Source organism: Pteropus vampyrus, unplaced genomic scaffold (genome assembly GCF_000151845.1).
Source record: "Pteropus vampyrus isolate Shadow unplaced genomic scaffold, Pvam_2.0 Scaffold18, whole genome shotgun sequence".
Lineage (NCBI taxonomy): Eukaryota > Metazoa > Chordata > Mammalia > Chiroptera > Pteropodidae > Pteropus > Pteropus vampyrus.
Window position 1 is genome coordinate 4,576,192 of NW_011888799.1, and position 15,009 is coordinate 4,591,200.

Sequence of the window (15,009 nt, forward strand, 5' to 3'; positions counted from 1 at the left end):
CTTGACTCTCCAGCCCCAGACAGCCGCATTCCTGCTATCCCCTCTTGGCTCCCGGAGACTTCTATCAGAAAAGGTCATGCTCCACCCCCACCCCCGCCCCACCCTTCCCTATCACCTTTAGTGTTCCTCTAGCTATAGCCATGATTGCTTTGTATTGTCACTATTTTTCCATACATCTATCCACTGTGTACATGCGTACACACACACACACACACACACACACACACACACACACACACACACACACCAATGAGATTCTTACAGGAACAGAGTCCCAGAAGCATTGTGGTTAAAACTTCAGGATTTAAGATCCACCATTTACTAGCTGTATGACTGAGAAATTATCTAACCTTCCTGTGCCTCAATTTCTTCATCTGTAAAATGAGGAAAAATACTTACCTAATAGGGATGTTTGAGCCACTAAGCACACAGAGGGACGTGGCCCCTAAGAAGAACTCCATAAATGTTGGCTTACTAGAATTAATCTCTGTATCCCCAACCCTGAGCAGTACCTGGCCATCAGCAGGCACTCATAAGAACTTACCTAATGAATATAAATCCAGGAGCTCTAGTCTAAGTTTATCCTTTGGGTTTTGACAGTTCATGGGGAGAACCTGACCTCTGGGATGGTCCTGATGCTGCAACCAGAGCAGTGCAGGCAATAAACCCAATTTGGGAAGACCATGGTGAAGAGAGACTTCCTCAGTATTAGACTAAAATATAGACCAAGAGCAGAGGGACTGCCAGGAGCCTGGAAATATGAAAGACCAGAAATCAAATGAGGCTGTACATCAATGCCAATGACCTTCTCAGAGCAAGGTCCAATCTTGAGGGAGGTTGGGATGCAGCAATGCCCTGTATCTAGCAGTCAGATCTGGGCTGCAGGAGGACTGTGTCAGGACGGGCAGGACAGAGACCTGAGGAGTCAATGCGATGCTCAGATCATCTTGCTCCCTCCTTGCTCCTGCCTCCCTCAACCCCAGTGTCTGTCCTTATAGATTTGCATGGTCATGCCCCCATGGAGCCACAGAATGGGGACAGAATCACGTCCTCAACTCCGGGAACCTAGAAAGTGGATAATGGCAGCAGAGCTGTCACAAGTGACAGGTACTTAGCCCACCTTCCCCCAGCCTGCCAGAGCTCAAACCACCCATAGCCAGCTACATTTCTCCTCTTTTATCCCTCACTCCCTTTCTGGCCATGACACAGCCTGACCCTCAGGTCTCATCTTGTGAGCAAAGCTGATGTTTCACTGTGACCAAAGGCAAGCAAGGGGCTAATAGAAACATTCACAAAGAAACTGCCTCAGTGAGAGGCAGTGAGTTCCCAGTTCTTGGAGAGATTGAAGCAGAGATTGCATGACATTGGAATTTTACAGAGGGGGTTCTGACATCCTATTGGCAGATGCATATGATGACCTTTGATGTCACCCTTAAAAAGTAATGAATCCGCTATTGCAAGCCATCTTCCCCATGATGTGGCAGGACATAACCCTTCTGCCCACATGGCCTTTAGTGGGTGAGGCAACCAAGCTTCTTGAGCAAATTTCCTGTTGTAACTAAGGAAAAGAACAAAAAACCCCCAACACCCACGGGAGGTTTGGGATGTTTGCATTTCTGAGTGGAACCAGGAGATGGACCTGAAACCTCATGTTGTGAGGCCAGCAAGCAAGCCTGAGGTTCGCAGTTCTCCTAGAAGGCTGTAAAATGTGGTTTTCTCTGTGGATCAAACTGAGTCTGTAGAAGCTCTGCTGTGCTGCCCAGCTCCTCCTTCAGATCTGATTGACTGCTCACTTGCTGCTGGGAGCAGTGAGGGTGGAAGACCTCCTCCCAAGGGCAGACCCCCTCCCAAGACAGCCCACCCCGCTGACTGTGACCCAGGAGACTAAGGACCTGGCACCCCCTGCCACGTAGGTAAGTCATGAAGGGCAGCCTGTCTTCAGAATGCCTCAAAGTGTGGACTGAGCTCCCTGTTGGCAGAGGGCAGCCCTCATTCTTTTGCCATTCTGATTCCTGCCCTCGTCTTTCCTAACCTGGTCCGAGAGCACTTTAAACCCCCTGCACTAATCTCCACCTCAGAGTCTGCTCCCCATAAATACAACCTGCCACATTACATGTTTATAAGCTTTTCTCTTTTCTTTGTTGTCTATTAACTATAAACAGCCTGTGACAATTGTTTTTCTGTAGCTCATCTAATAACAAATTATTTTTAAAATGTGTTTCATTAGTGTGGCCTTTCAACAAACGCTTATGGGATGATAATGGCAAGCTGGGAGCTAGGGACACAGGGGTGACTTGGTGGCAGACTTCTTTTCTCCTGAGCCCTCCTCTCCTCCTGCACCTATTTCCTCTTCCCCTCCCCTCTGATGGTCTGCTTTGCTTTCTCCCGCCCTTGCCAGGGACCTTCCCTATACCTCCGTTACTGGAAATGACTCTTTATCTCCTTCTCTTGTCCCCCTTCAGTCCCCATAGAACTTCCCAATTGCCGGGGAGGCCTGAGCAGGAAGCCTCTGACCACCAGAGACCCCCAGAGGGTCCACTAACTCCGTCACTCACCTTCAGCCCCTGTCTTTCTTGGGTGGAGAAGAGAAAGTTGAAGCTGGGGAGGAAGTTTTAGGATAGAGGGGAGAAAGAAGGAGGAGAAATAGGTTCCTGTTTCATCAGAGTTTCCTCTGGGGCTTTCACAGCTTCCCCCACCCCAGTGGGAGGGAAACAGCCTGACGGGGAAGAGGCTGGGCACAAGAGAGCCAAGCAGTAGATAGAGTCCCCGGTTGCCTCTTTCTAGGCCCAGATATAGCATCTGTAGGGGGAAGGTCTCTCTCTCCTCCCAGGCCCCCTACTTCCCCACCAGAGGCCTTTGCCTTCTTTAGCTATTCTTTCCAAACAGACTGTGCTGGCTGCGCTGAGTCTCACTCAGCTCTGTCTCTCTCTCCTCCGGGGCTTCCCTGTTCCTCTAGCTCAAGAAGTGGAACCATGGCCTGGGAGGCCACGTACCTGCTGCCACTTGCCCTGCTGGTGCTCTTGACCTCAGGTGAGGTGTAAGGGAGGAGGACAGATGAAAGAGGGCAAGAAGTCAAGGTGAGGTGGGAGTGAAGGGGACTATGTGGAGGGAAGGGCAGAGGGCAGGGTGGTGCTGTGGCCAGAGGCCGCTTTGGGGCACGTTTTGAGTGTAGACACAAAGAAGGGACTTACTGAGGAGAGAGTCCCCATCTGCAGTGGCAGCTGGGGGCTCCCTGACCTGAGGGTTTATTCTCAGGATCTTGGCAACAGCAGCTGCATAAACTGGAAGGTGAGACAGTCTCTGTGGGATGCTCGTACCCACTTCAGCAACGTTTGAAGACGAAAGCCTGTTGCAGAAGAACATCAGCATCTATTTGTACCTTGTTCGTCACCCTTCCCAGGCTCCCAACAGTGCATCAGAATCCTCGATACTTCATTCAGGATTCTCCCAGATATAGCTACTTCACTGTCACCATAACTGAGCTTCAGGTGAAGGACTCAGGGTTCTATTACTGTGGAATCTATGAATCTTCCGGGTTCTTTATTTGCAGTACCATCCACCTGGTGGTATCTCAGGGTAAGTTTTTTCCCTTCTTATGAGTCTTTCTCAGACTCCTTGAATCACAAGCCGTTAGAGCTGAAAAGGACCCTAAAAGTCATTTCTTTCAACCCTCTCAAAGCTGAAAACTGGAGCTCCTTGCTCAAGCTGGCTAAGGGCAGAACCAGCACCAGAATTCAGACCTGCTGGCTAAGGACAGAACCAGCACCAGAATTCAGACCTGCTGGCTTCTTCCTTCCCTATCACATACATTTCTCTGAACCTTTTTGTTGCTACTAACCGGACTCCTCAGTTGATTTGTAATGATCATTGTGCTTCCTCAGGTTTGAACAAGACTAGCTTATTGGTCTATTCCAGGGCATCTCTACCCCTGACTCTAAACTCCCACCTCTTCTCAAAGGGCTGCACTCGAGATGGGTCACAGGTAACTGGATGGGGGTCAAGAAGTTTGGATGGTCACAAGACAGCCAGATAATGAGGCAGATGTGACACTTCAAGGGTGAGGCTGGGAGGTGGAGTGGCTGAGGGCTCAGAGGGCCTGGGTCCTCACCTTGGACATACCCCTAATACTTGAGAGACCTCAAGCCTAAGAGTGGAGAGCTTGAGGTTACTCCTCACTCTTGAAGCCCCTGGGTATGCCTCCAGAAAACTTCAGAGTTACAACCGCCCCACCCCATGCATTCCTCTGTGATAGTCAGGCGTTGAATGGCACCTTCCCAGATCCCTGCTGCCTAGCCCTATGGTCAGCTGGGTGCCTGGAGGACCCAGATCAGCTGCTCTGTCATTCACTGCCCAAGCCTTGGCTCATTGCTCACTCCATGTAGGGTACAGGGCTAGGATCTGAAAGGGGAATCAAAAACCTGAGCCCCTATCCCGTGCCAGAGGAGCCCACAGCCCAGCCAGGAAGACAGACACATAAATAAAGTGCTATGATGCTGGGTGATAGGTGGCATAATAGAAGCATACTGGATGGAGGCCCAGTGAAAGGAAGGGTCAGGCTGCTGGAGAAGGTATGGATTTTCCTGGAGGACTCCCCAGAGGAGGTGAACTACATGGGCCTCATTGGAAGAGCGTGAATTTATCCAGGGGAGTCAAAAAGGGTTGGGAGGGAGGAGAGAGTCATTACAAGTTGAAAATGCATGACATGCTCATAAACAAAGAAAATAGAAGAGACTATAGAATATATTCAATATACAAGTGACAGTGCGATACCACATCTAAAGCCACTTACCCTGTGGAACTTCACTGTGAAGGAAATTCAGAACAACTCAGTGTAACTCTCCCATTCATTTGCAGGGCATATAGTGCTTCTCAGAGTCTTCACCTGGTCCAGGGCCACCTGTGGGCTCCTCCTACCCGGGCTTGGGGCCTGGAAGCGAGGAGCCCTGGAGGATGGAGCAAACAGATGGGAGCACTCCCCTCACTGTTGTCTTTTACAGCTTCAACCCTGCCAACCACCAGGAGTGCCAAGAGGACCACAGCCTGGACCTCTGCCACCAGCCCTGTCATTGACAGGTACTGTCACCCACCTCCCCTGTCCTCTTAGACCTCCATTTCCTCCCACCCACTGCTGACTGTGCTAAATGCCTTCAATTACCACATTCCCATGGACACGTGGCTCTCAGGGGATGAAATGGGAGTCACACCATTCGCTTCAGGTCAGTTCATCTCTTTGAGCTTCAGTTTTTTCATTTGTGAAATGGGGTGAATAACATTCCCACCTTACATCAGGTTTTCTTACCTTTGGCACTATTGACGTTTTGAACCAGTGAGGGGCTGTCTTGTGCATTGTGGGATAATTAGCAGCATCCCTGGCCTCTATCCATTAGATAGCAATAGCACAAACCTCCCCCAGATGCCCAGTTGTGGCAACCAAAAATGTCTCCAGATATTGACAAGTTTGCCTTGGGGAACACAAAGGTCTAATGCCAGGCCTGTGAACAGAGTTGCTTCTTTTTCCTCTTCCCCACTCTTAGCCCTTCTCCATCTTTTGGGAGAGCTGTCCCAGAGCCACCAGGGTCTAGGGAAAGGGCATATTCTGCAGTTATTACAGCCTGTGGCCTGACTTTTTCTCTACTCTGCATGATGGCTTCCAGTCCCTATCCCCTGGGACTGATCTGGCCCCTGTTTTTCTTATGGTCTATGTCCTTCCCACTCTCCATCACTGTGTACATGAACCCTGGGCCCCTGCAAACCACAGTTCATTCTTCAAGGTATTATACCAGAAATCAGTGGGTGTTGGTCAGTGGAGCTATCCCTAGAGCCACTGACTCACCCCCGTGACCCTGGCACCCCAGAAACCTTCCTTAGGAGCCTGCTATTCTGTAAGAAACTCTACCTTTGTGTTCTTCCTTTGACTTAAGATAGGACCTATTAAAATGCATTTATTATGTGCAGAGCTATTTGTCAAATGACATTAGTATTCTCTGAGAGCTACCTGCATCTCACAGTGAAGGGCTAATGGTGAGGAGCTGGAACCAAGACCAACAGGAAAGATGCAGACAAGGTGAGCACAGATCCAAAAACAGGGGCCCAGAAGGCCAGTAAAGAAGCAGCAGCCAGAGGGGAAGAGGAGCAAAGTCAGGAAACATCATCAGCATTCCCAATTTACAGAGAGGGAAACAAACCCAGAGATGGAATGACATGGCAAGTCTATATGGCCTATGGGGCAGAGCCCTTGACCATGGGGCTACCTCCTTGCCAACTCCATAGGAGCCTCTGTCCTGACAATAGGCATGGGGGGAAGGATGGTTTCCTGGCAGAAGGTTAGCTCCAACTTTCCTCACCTGGCTTGTTCTTATTCCAAAGCCCCCCAGGCCTCTGGACTATCATCTCCAGCACAATGGTGGCCCTCCTGTTGCTTCTGGCACTCACATTGCTCATAATCCTGTACCTCAGGAAAGCCCGAGGAAGAGCTGGAACAGGTAAAACATTACTGGCTCCGAACAGACCACCAAGTGCTTAACCATCCTAAAGCACCCTTGGGCCATGGGGACAGGCTTATTGTGCTCGTTTTACCAACAAGGAAACACGAGGCCTGACAGGTGAAGTGGTCAGGATTCCTTGGGATCTCCAAATGGACCCACGATATGGAGCCTCTCACTTTGTCAGAGTGGCAGGCTGGATAGTGCTAAGGACGAACCAGTTCCCTTCAGAGGCTCAAGGTCAGCTCATCCAAAGCTAATTCAACTCAATGCCAATTTGCCTGAAACTGAGTATTCTAGTATTCATCTGAAATAAAATATTTTGTCACCTTTTTATAGTTAAGGATTTTGTTGTTGTTAAGGATTTTTTAAAACAAATTTATCTAAAGACCTTCTTGGTTACTGATATTATTTTTTAATTGTTGCTGTCATGCTTAAATTTTGTTTTCCTAAAAGCACTTGTTGAAGAACTTTTTAATCTTCCAAGTTTTAAGTTTTTACTCATATGGAAAATCTATAGCATTTTATGCAAGATTTATCAGATTAGTGCCTTTTGATGATTTCTACCTTGTTTTTTTGTTGGTTGGTTTGTTTGTTCGGCACATAGGTGCTATGTGTGTATTAACCACATAACTCAGTGATGTGTCTGTTGACAATGAGATTGAAATGTGGAAGAGGGTCAGAGTTATATTGGACCTCACTGCTTTTCAATTTTCAAGCTATGAAAACCCTAAAGTAGTAGTGGGTTATAAAAGTTATATATATGTATTTTTCAAACTGTGTAAAGTTGATTTAGTGAATCGCAATGTTATTTTTATAAAACAAAATGGAAAAGGAAAATATCAAAATTCTTTGCACATTAGAAGGATAATTTTTCATTGAACTTTTATTTTCAGGGAGAGAGAGAAAATGAGAGAAAGAGAGAGAGAGAGAAAGGAGGAGTCTGTGGTAATAAGATACAATGTTTCTCATTGTGGCTTCCAGCTCGAAAAATTTGAAAAATATTATATGTATAACTTCATCAGCAAATAGATTATACTTAAATTTGATGTTTAAATTTGGAACTTTCAGTAACCTGGAATCAATTAAGTTTACTGGTTTGATACGAATTAGCCTCAGGCAGCCAGTTTGATTTGCTCCTGGACATAATCTGTGCTGACCATCCAGGATCTTCCCAAGCAGGATATTATTTCCCAACCACGTCCAGCCTCTCCCTTATCATGGTTCTTTCTGTCAGCCAGGACCTCCAGCCCTATCCCAAATTTCCATGAGAGTTGGGGGTAAGGAGAGGTCCCTCCTCTACACCTAACTGTTTTTTTCCACAGGTAAGGACGAATCTTACCACGTCTATGATTCTGTCCATGAGAACAAGACTACTGTGCACAGGAAGCACCCCTCACCAGGACAGAGGGAATCTCAGCTTTCCTGGGTAACTTCTTTTTTAACTTCCTGTCTTGTGCTTACTCATAGTTTCTATTTACTTGGAATCAGGACTCAGCCATGACTCCTCTTGTCCCTAATGCCAGCAAAGCTCTTCTTTAGAAATGAAGAAGAAAAAAAGACCTTTCCAGACATACAAAAACTGAGGGAATTCTCCAGTACGAGGCCTGCGCTACAAAAAATACTGAAAGGGGTCAGCTCACCTAAAACAAAATGACAAATATTTTATATATATATATATACATACACACACAGACACACATACACACACACACACACACATAATTATAAGTAAGGTGACTAGCGGCAGATAGAAGCAGAGGAGTGCAACTCTTACTGAAAACAGGGAATTATAAGCTTAAATAACAAGAGATTTGCTGTAGCAAGATAGTAATGAATGTTCAGCATACATAGGGACAAATTGAGACAACAATAACAGAAAAGGGGAGGATTCAAAGATCCAAATTCACAAAGGGGAATGGAGATAAGGCACACACAGAAGAAAATGGACTACTTTATATATATAACTATACATATTCATAATAGTAACCACATGCCAAAGATTCAGAACTGAAGTATATAACATAAAACAAGAAGGACTGGAGGGAAAATCCAAAAAAAAAAACAACCAAAAAACAAACAAACAAACAAATAAACAAAAAAGCAGACACACAAGGACAAGGAAGCAATGGAAACACCAAACTACCAGAAAGCAAAAGATAAATGGCTATAAGAAAATCTCATATTTTAATAATCACCCTAAATGTACATAGTCTGAATTAACCAGCAAAAAGGCATAGAGTTGCAAATTAGATGAGAAAACAAAATCCAGCTATACACTGCCTCCAGGAGACACATCTCAGCTCCAAAGACAAATATAGACTCAGAGTGAAAGAGTGGAAAATTATATTTTAAGCAAATGGCATTCAGAGGAAAGCAGGAGTAGCGATACTAATATCAGACAAAATAGACTTCAAAATAAAAAGGTAAAGAAAGATACTGAGGGACACTTCATAATGATAAAGGGAATCATGCACCAAGAAGACACAACACTTATTAATGTCTATGCTCCCAATCAGGGAGCCCCGAAATATGTAAAGCAATTACTAACAGAACTAAACGGAGAAACAGACCAAAACACTATGATAGTAGGGGACCTAAATACCCTATTGTCGGATATGAACAGATCATCCAAACAGAAAATCAATAAGGAAATAACATCCTTAAATGACACATTAGATCAACTGGACATAATTGACATTTACAGAGCCTTCCATCTCAAAACAGCGGCTTATACATTCTTCTCTAGTGCACATGGAACATTCTCAAGGAGTGACCACATACTGAGACACAGAGATAGCCTCAACAAATATAAGAGGATTGAAATCATACCAACCATATTCTCTGATCATAATGCTTTGAAACTAGAAATCAACTGCAGAAAGAAATCAGGAAGAAACACAAATACATGGAGATTAAACAACATGCTACTGAAGAATAACTGGGTCAGAGAAGAAATAAAAAGAGAGATCAGGAGATGCATAGAAACAAATGATAATGATAGTACAACATATCAAAACTTTTGGGATATGGCAAAAGCAGTCATAAGAGGAAAGTTCATATCATTACAGGCCTATCTCCGAAACATCTTAAAAAACTAGAAAAGGAAGAACGAATGAAGCCTAAAGTCAGCAGAAGGAATGAAATAATCAAAATTAGAGCAGAAATAAATGAAACTAAAAACAAAAAAAAACAATTAGAAAAATAAATGCAACAAAGAGTTGGTTCTTTGAGAAGTTGATAAAATCGACAAACCCCTGGCTAGACTCACTAAAGAAAAAAGAGAAAGGACACAAATAAACAAAATCAGGGATGAAAGAGTGGAAATTATAACTGACATCGCAGAAATACAAAGGATCATACAAGAATACTATGAAAAAGTATATAACATCAAATTTAATAACCTATAAGAAAAGGACTTAGAAAAATACAATCTCCCTAGACTGAATCAAGAGAACTGGAAAATCTAAATAGACCGGTCAGCAGTATGGGCATTGAAACAATCACCAAAACCTACAAAAAAGTAAAAGTCCAGGACCAGATGGCTTCACCAGTGAATTCTACCAAACATTCAAAGAATAATACCTATTCTCCTCAAACTCTTCCAAAAAATCCAAAAGGAGGCAATACTTCCCAACTCATTGTATGAGACCAATATTACTCTGATACCAAAACCTGGTAAAGATAATACACAAAAAAGAAAACTACAGACCGATAATTCTTATGAACACAGATGCAAAAATTCTAAATAAGATACTAGCGAACCAAATACAGCAACATATTGAAAAGATTATACACCACGTTCAAGTGGGCTTCATCCCAGAGGTACAAGGATGTTTCAACACATGTAAATCGATTAATGTGATACACCACATGAACAAATTGAAAATAGGAATCATATGATTATATCAATAGATGCTGAAAGAGCCTTCGACAAGATACAGCATCCATTTATGATCAAAACACTTAACAAAATTGGTATAGAAGGAAAGTACCTTAACATAATAAAAGCCATCTATGACAAACCCTCAGCCAACATTATACTTAATGGTGAAAAACTAAAAACCTTCCCTCTAAGATCAGGAACAAGGCAAGCCTTCCACTATCGCCGCTGTTATTCAGTATAACATTGGAAGTCCTAGCAAGTGCAATCAGACAAGAGAAAGATATAAAAGGCATCCAAATAGAAAACGAAGAAATCAGACTGTCACTATTTGCAGATGACATGATTCCACAAGAACACTACTAGAAACAATAAGCAAATACAGTAAAGTCTCTGGATACAAAAATCAATGTTCAAAAATCCATAGTGTTACTATACTCTAACAACGAAGTGTCAGAAAAAGAAGTTGCAAAAATAATTCTTTTCACAATTGCAACAAAAAGAATAAAATATCTAGGAATAAATCTAACCAAACATGTGAAGGACCTATATAATGAAGACTATAAGACTCTATTAAAAGAAATCGAAGAAGATACAAAGAAATGGAAAGATATTCCGTGTTCTTGGATTGGAAGGATCAACATAGTTAAAATGACCTTATTACCTAAAGCAGTATACAGATTGAATGCAATCCTCATCAAAATCTCACTGGCGTTTTTTAAAGAAATAGAACAAAAAATCATCAGATTTGTATGGAAGCACAAAAGACCCCGAATTGCCAAAGCCAACCTGAGAAAAAAGAACGAGGCCGGAGGCATCACTCTGCCCGACTTCAAATTATACTATAAAATGACAGTAATCAAAATGGCATGGTATTGGCAGCAAAACAGACACACAGACCAGTGGACAAAATTGAGAATCCAGAAGTAAACCCATATTTATATGGGCAAATAATTTTCAACAAAAAAAGCCATAAACATACACTGAAGAAAAGAAAGCCTCTTCAATAAATGATACTGAGAAAACTGGAAAGCCACCTGCAAAAGAATGAAACTAGACTGTTGTCTATCACCACACACCAAAATTAACTCAAAATGGATTAAGGACCTGAATATAAGACCTGAAACAATAAAATGCATAAGAAAACATAGGAACTAAACTCAAGGGCCTTAGACTTAAAAAGGATTTTATGAATTTGACCTCAAAAGCAATGGAAGTAAAAGTTAAAATAAATAAATGGGACTACATTAAACTAAAAAGCTTCTTCACAGCAAAAGAAATTGTCAACAAGGTAAAGAGACAACCATCTGAATGAGAAAATACATTTGCAAGCAACACCTCTGATAAGGGCCTAATATCCAAAATATACAAAGAACTCATACAACTCAATAACAACAAAAAAACAAACGATACAATTGAAAAATGGGCAGAAGACCTGAATAGACACTTCTTCCTAGAGGACATACAAATGGCCAACAAATATATGAAAAGATGCTCATCATTACTAGCTGTTAGGGAAATGCAGTTCAAAACCACAATGAGATACCATCTCACACCTGTTAGAATAGCTATAATCAACAGGACTAGTAATAATAAATGTTGGAGAGGATGCAGAGAAAAAGGAACCCTTATACACTGCTGATGGGACTGCAAATGGATACAGCCACTATGGAAAACAGTATGGAGGTTCCTCAAAAAACTGAGAATTGATCTACCATTTGATCTAGCAATTCCTCTACTGGGTGTTTACCCCAAAGACTTGAAAACCAATATCCAAAAAGATGTCTGCACACCGATGTTCATGGCATCATTATTCACAGTGGCCAGAACATGGAAGCAACTAAAGTATCCTACGATAGATGATTGGCTAAAGAAGCCAATCATTGTATATATATACAATGGAATATTACTCAGCCATAAGAAGAGATGAAATACCACCATTTGTGACAACATGGATAGACCTCGAGATAATTATGCTAAGCAAAATAAGCCAGACAGAAAATGTTGAAACCACATGATATCACTTATATGTGGGATATAAACCTAAAAGCCACAAACGAACAGGACAAACAAACAGAGACTCATGAATATTGACAATAGACTAGTGGTTACCAGAGGATGGTGGGGGCGGGGGGCGGCAGGGGAAGAGGGAGGTGGATGAGGTAAAAGGGGTCAAATATGTGGTGACAGAAAGAAATCTAACTATGGGAGGGGAACTCATAATGCAATATATATATCTATATCTATATATCTATAGATATCTATAGATATCTATAGATATCTATAAATATATATATATATCTATATATATCTATATATATCTATAGATATATAGATATAGATATATATAGGAACTAAACTCAAGGGCCTTATGAATTTGACCTCAAAAGCAATGGAAGTAAAAGCTAAAATAAATTAAAAAAAAAAAAAGCTAAAATAAATAAATAAATATATATATATATATATATATGCCTTACTGTTAAATTGTACACCTGAAACTTACTGGATTTCATTAACCAATGCCAGCAAAAAAAATAAAAATAAAAATAAAAATAAAATGCCAGCAAAAAAAAATAAAAATAAATAAATAAATAAAAAGAAAAAGAAAAACTGGAGACTCTTGAAATCACAGAATTGAGAGGCTCTAAAATCCAACCCTCTGTAAGGCTGGAATCAACTCTACAAATGACATCCCTACTGAGTGCTCTTCTAGCTCAATGCCACTCAAACTTGAGTGTACACCATGGTCAACTGGAAAGTTTATTATAACAGAGTTTCCTGGCCCCCAGACCCTCAGACTTTGCTTTAATAGATCCGATGGTGGAGCCTGAGATTGTGTATATTTAACAAGCTCCTGGTGATGCCAGTGCTGCGGGTCCACCGACCACACCTTGTGTAGCCTTCCTTAATCTTAAGTCTGATGAGTGACAGCGCCCTTGCTGTCTTCAGCCATTCCCAGAGGCTCTGCAGGATCCATACCCTGTCCCACACTATATCCCTTTCCCTGTCCTCCATCCAGCTCTGGGCACCCAGGAGGCCACTGACCGATCGTATAATGGACATATGTCTTCTTTGATTTCCAGGGCTCTGATCAGCAGATGGACACTGGCAAGGACACTGGGGACATCCACTATGCCTCACTTACCCACCTGAGCCACTTCAGCCCTGAGGACTCCATCTACATCAACACCCGCCCCAACCTGAAGCCCATACCTGACCCATTTCTGGCTGTGGAATATGGCGACATTGCTAAAAACAGACCACAGTCCTCCAAGTCGGCTCTCCTGGAAGAGAAGCCCAAGATCTGAAGGCAGAATTCATTGGGCAATGAGCACCTGTATGAGGCACAGGGCTGCTCTCCCAGTGATGAGGTGACCTCAGTGTGGCAGAGACAATCCCAAACTAGCAAGAGTCATCCCTTCCTGCAAAGGAGGTGAAGAAGGAGAGTAAAGGAAGGAAAGTCAACTCAGAGGGGAGAAGCTTTGGCTTTGAGGCCTGCAATGGGCAGGCTGTGGGGACCGTAAAGAGGGTTTCTGGATACCTGTCTGCTCCCTTCCACAAGGTCTGGATGGAGCGCTAGGAGGACTCAGTCCAACTAGACAGGGTCTAGGACCCAGTGCCTCTGAGTAACCCAACCTTTACCTCTCTCTCTGACCCTCACTTCCTTCCTGACCAAGGGCTATTAAATCCTGACAGATTGTACAAGTTCTTCTGTTGGTGACTGTTACCTCCTTTAACTGTCCTCTCAGGGCCTTGAAGCCAGGCTGAAAAGTTTCATCTCTCTCACCCCAGCTCCTCCTCTCCTTCTTAACCTCCTGATTCTAACCTATTCTCACAAACAACCCTGCCAGTATGTGGGCAGTGCCCAGCACTCAAGGATCTCCCCTAATCCTTGGCCTTGTCAGGCGGGGCAGGGTGGGGGAGCTTCTCTCCCTATGGTGGCCCACACAGCTCCATCAGAACTGGCTTGGGCTCTTCTACCTTCCACAAAAACCGTTATTCCTCTGCTAACTGTGTCTCAGTCACACAGAGCGGGTAAGGGAGGCCTCTTCCTTCGCCAAAGTATACTTTCATGGGGCATTTCTGGAGACAGGGAGCCTTTTTTTTATTATGTGCCCCACAAAAGTGACTAAACTGGGAACTCCAGGCTTGCCTGAAAGCCTCACCTGCCCTGTACCTCCCTACCCTGGATCTGCCAGGATCTGGGTCCCCTTGGAGTTTTGGGGACAAGGTTGAGAAGAGGAGGAAAGAAATGAGAGACCAAGGTTTGGAGAATATGTTCCAGAGGCCTGCAAGTCCAAAGAGGCCACCTAGGCCCACAGGAGCCGGGGAGCTGGGGAGCTGGGGAGCTGTGTACCTCCTCCTCAGCACCCTAGGTCCTTCCTTACCACAGATTCATGTGGGAGCAGACTCCATGAATAGGCAGCACATGCAGGTCTGCGTGGTCACAGGACCCCCTCATCCTGGGAAAACAGGGACAGTGGTCACCCTGACAACTACCCTATCTGACATTGGGGCACAACCAAGGCCTCTACCTGGGTCCAGCACCCACCACCTGGGGACTATGTTCCCCTCCACCCTCCCTATCCCCTTACAATCGAGGACAAAACAGAGAAATAGGGTCCAAAGGTCTTAAAAGTAAAA

At 43.7% G+C, this 15,009-nt stretch overlaps 1 protein-coding gene across 1 annotated transcript; it reads left to right on the forward strand.

The window, feature by feature from the left end:
- The first annotated feature begins 1,825 nt into the window (after positions 1-1,825).
- Positions 1,826-13,876, forward strand: LOC105288419 (trem-like transcript 4 protein). The gene is made up of 7 exons (XM_011354585.2): positions 1,826-1,913; positions 2,957-3,030; positions 3,256-3,576; positions 4,998-5,073; positions 6,367-6,482; positions 7,808-7,911; positions 13,449-13,876. The coding sequence occupies exons 2-7, from the start codon at positions 2,973-2,975 to the stop codon at positions 13,671-13,673; spliced, it is 900 nt and encodes a 299-aa protein (XP_011352887.1). The 5' UTR covers positions 1,826-1,913; positions 2,957-2,972; the 3' UTR covers positions 13,674-13,876.
- The last annotated feature ends 1,133 nt before the right edge of the window (positions 13,877-15,009 follow it).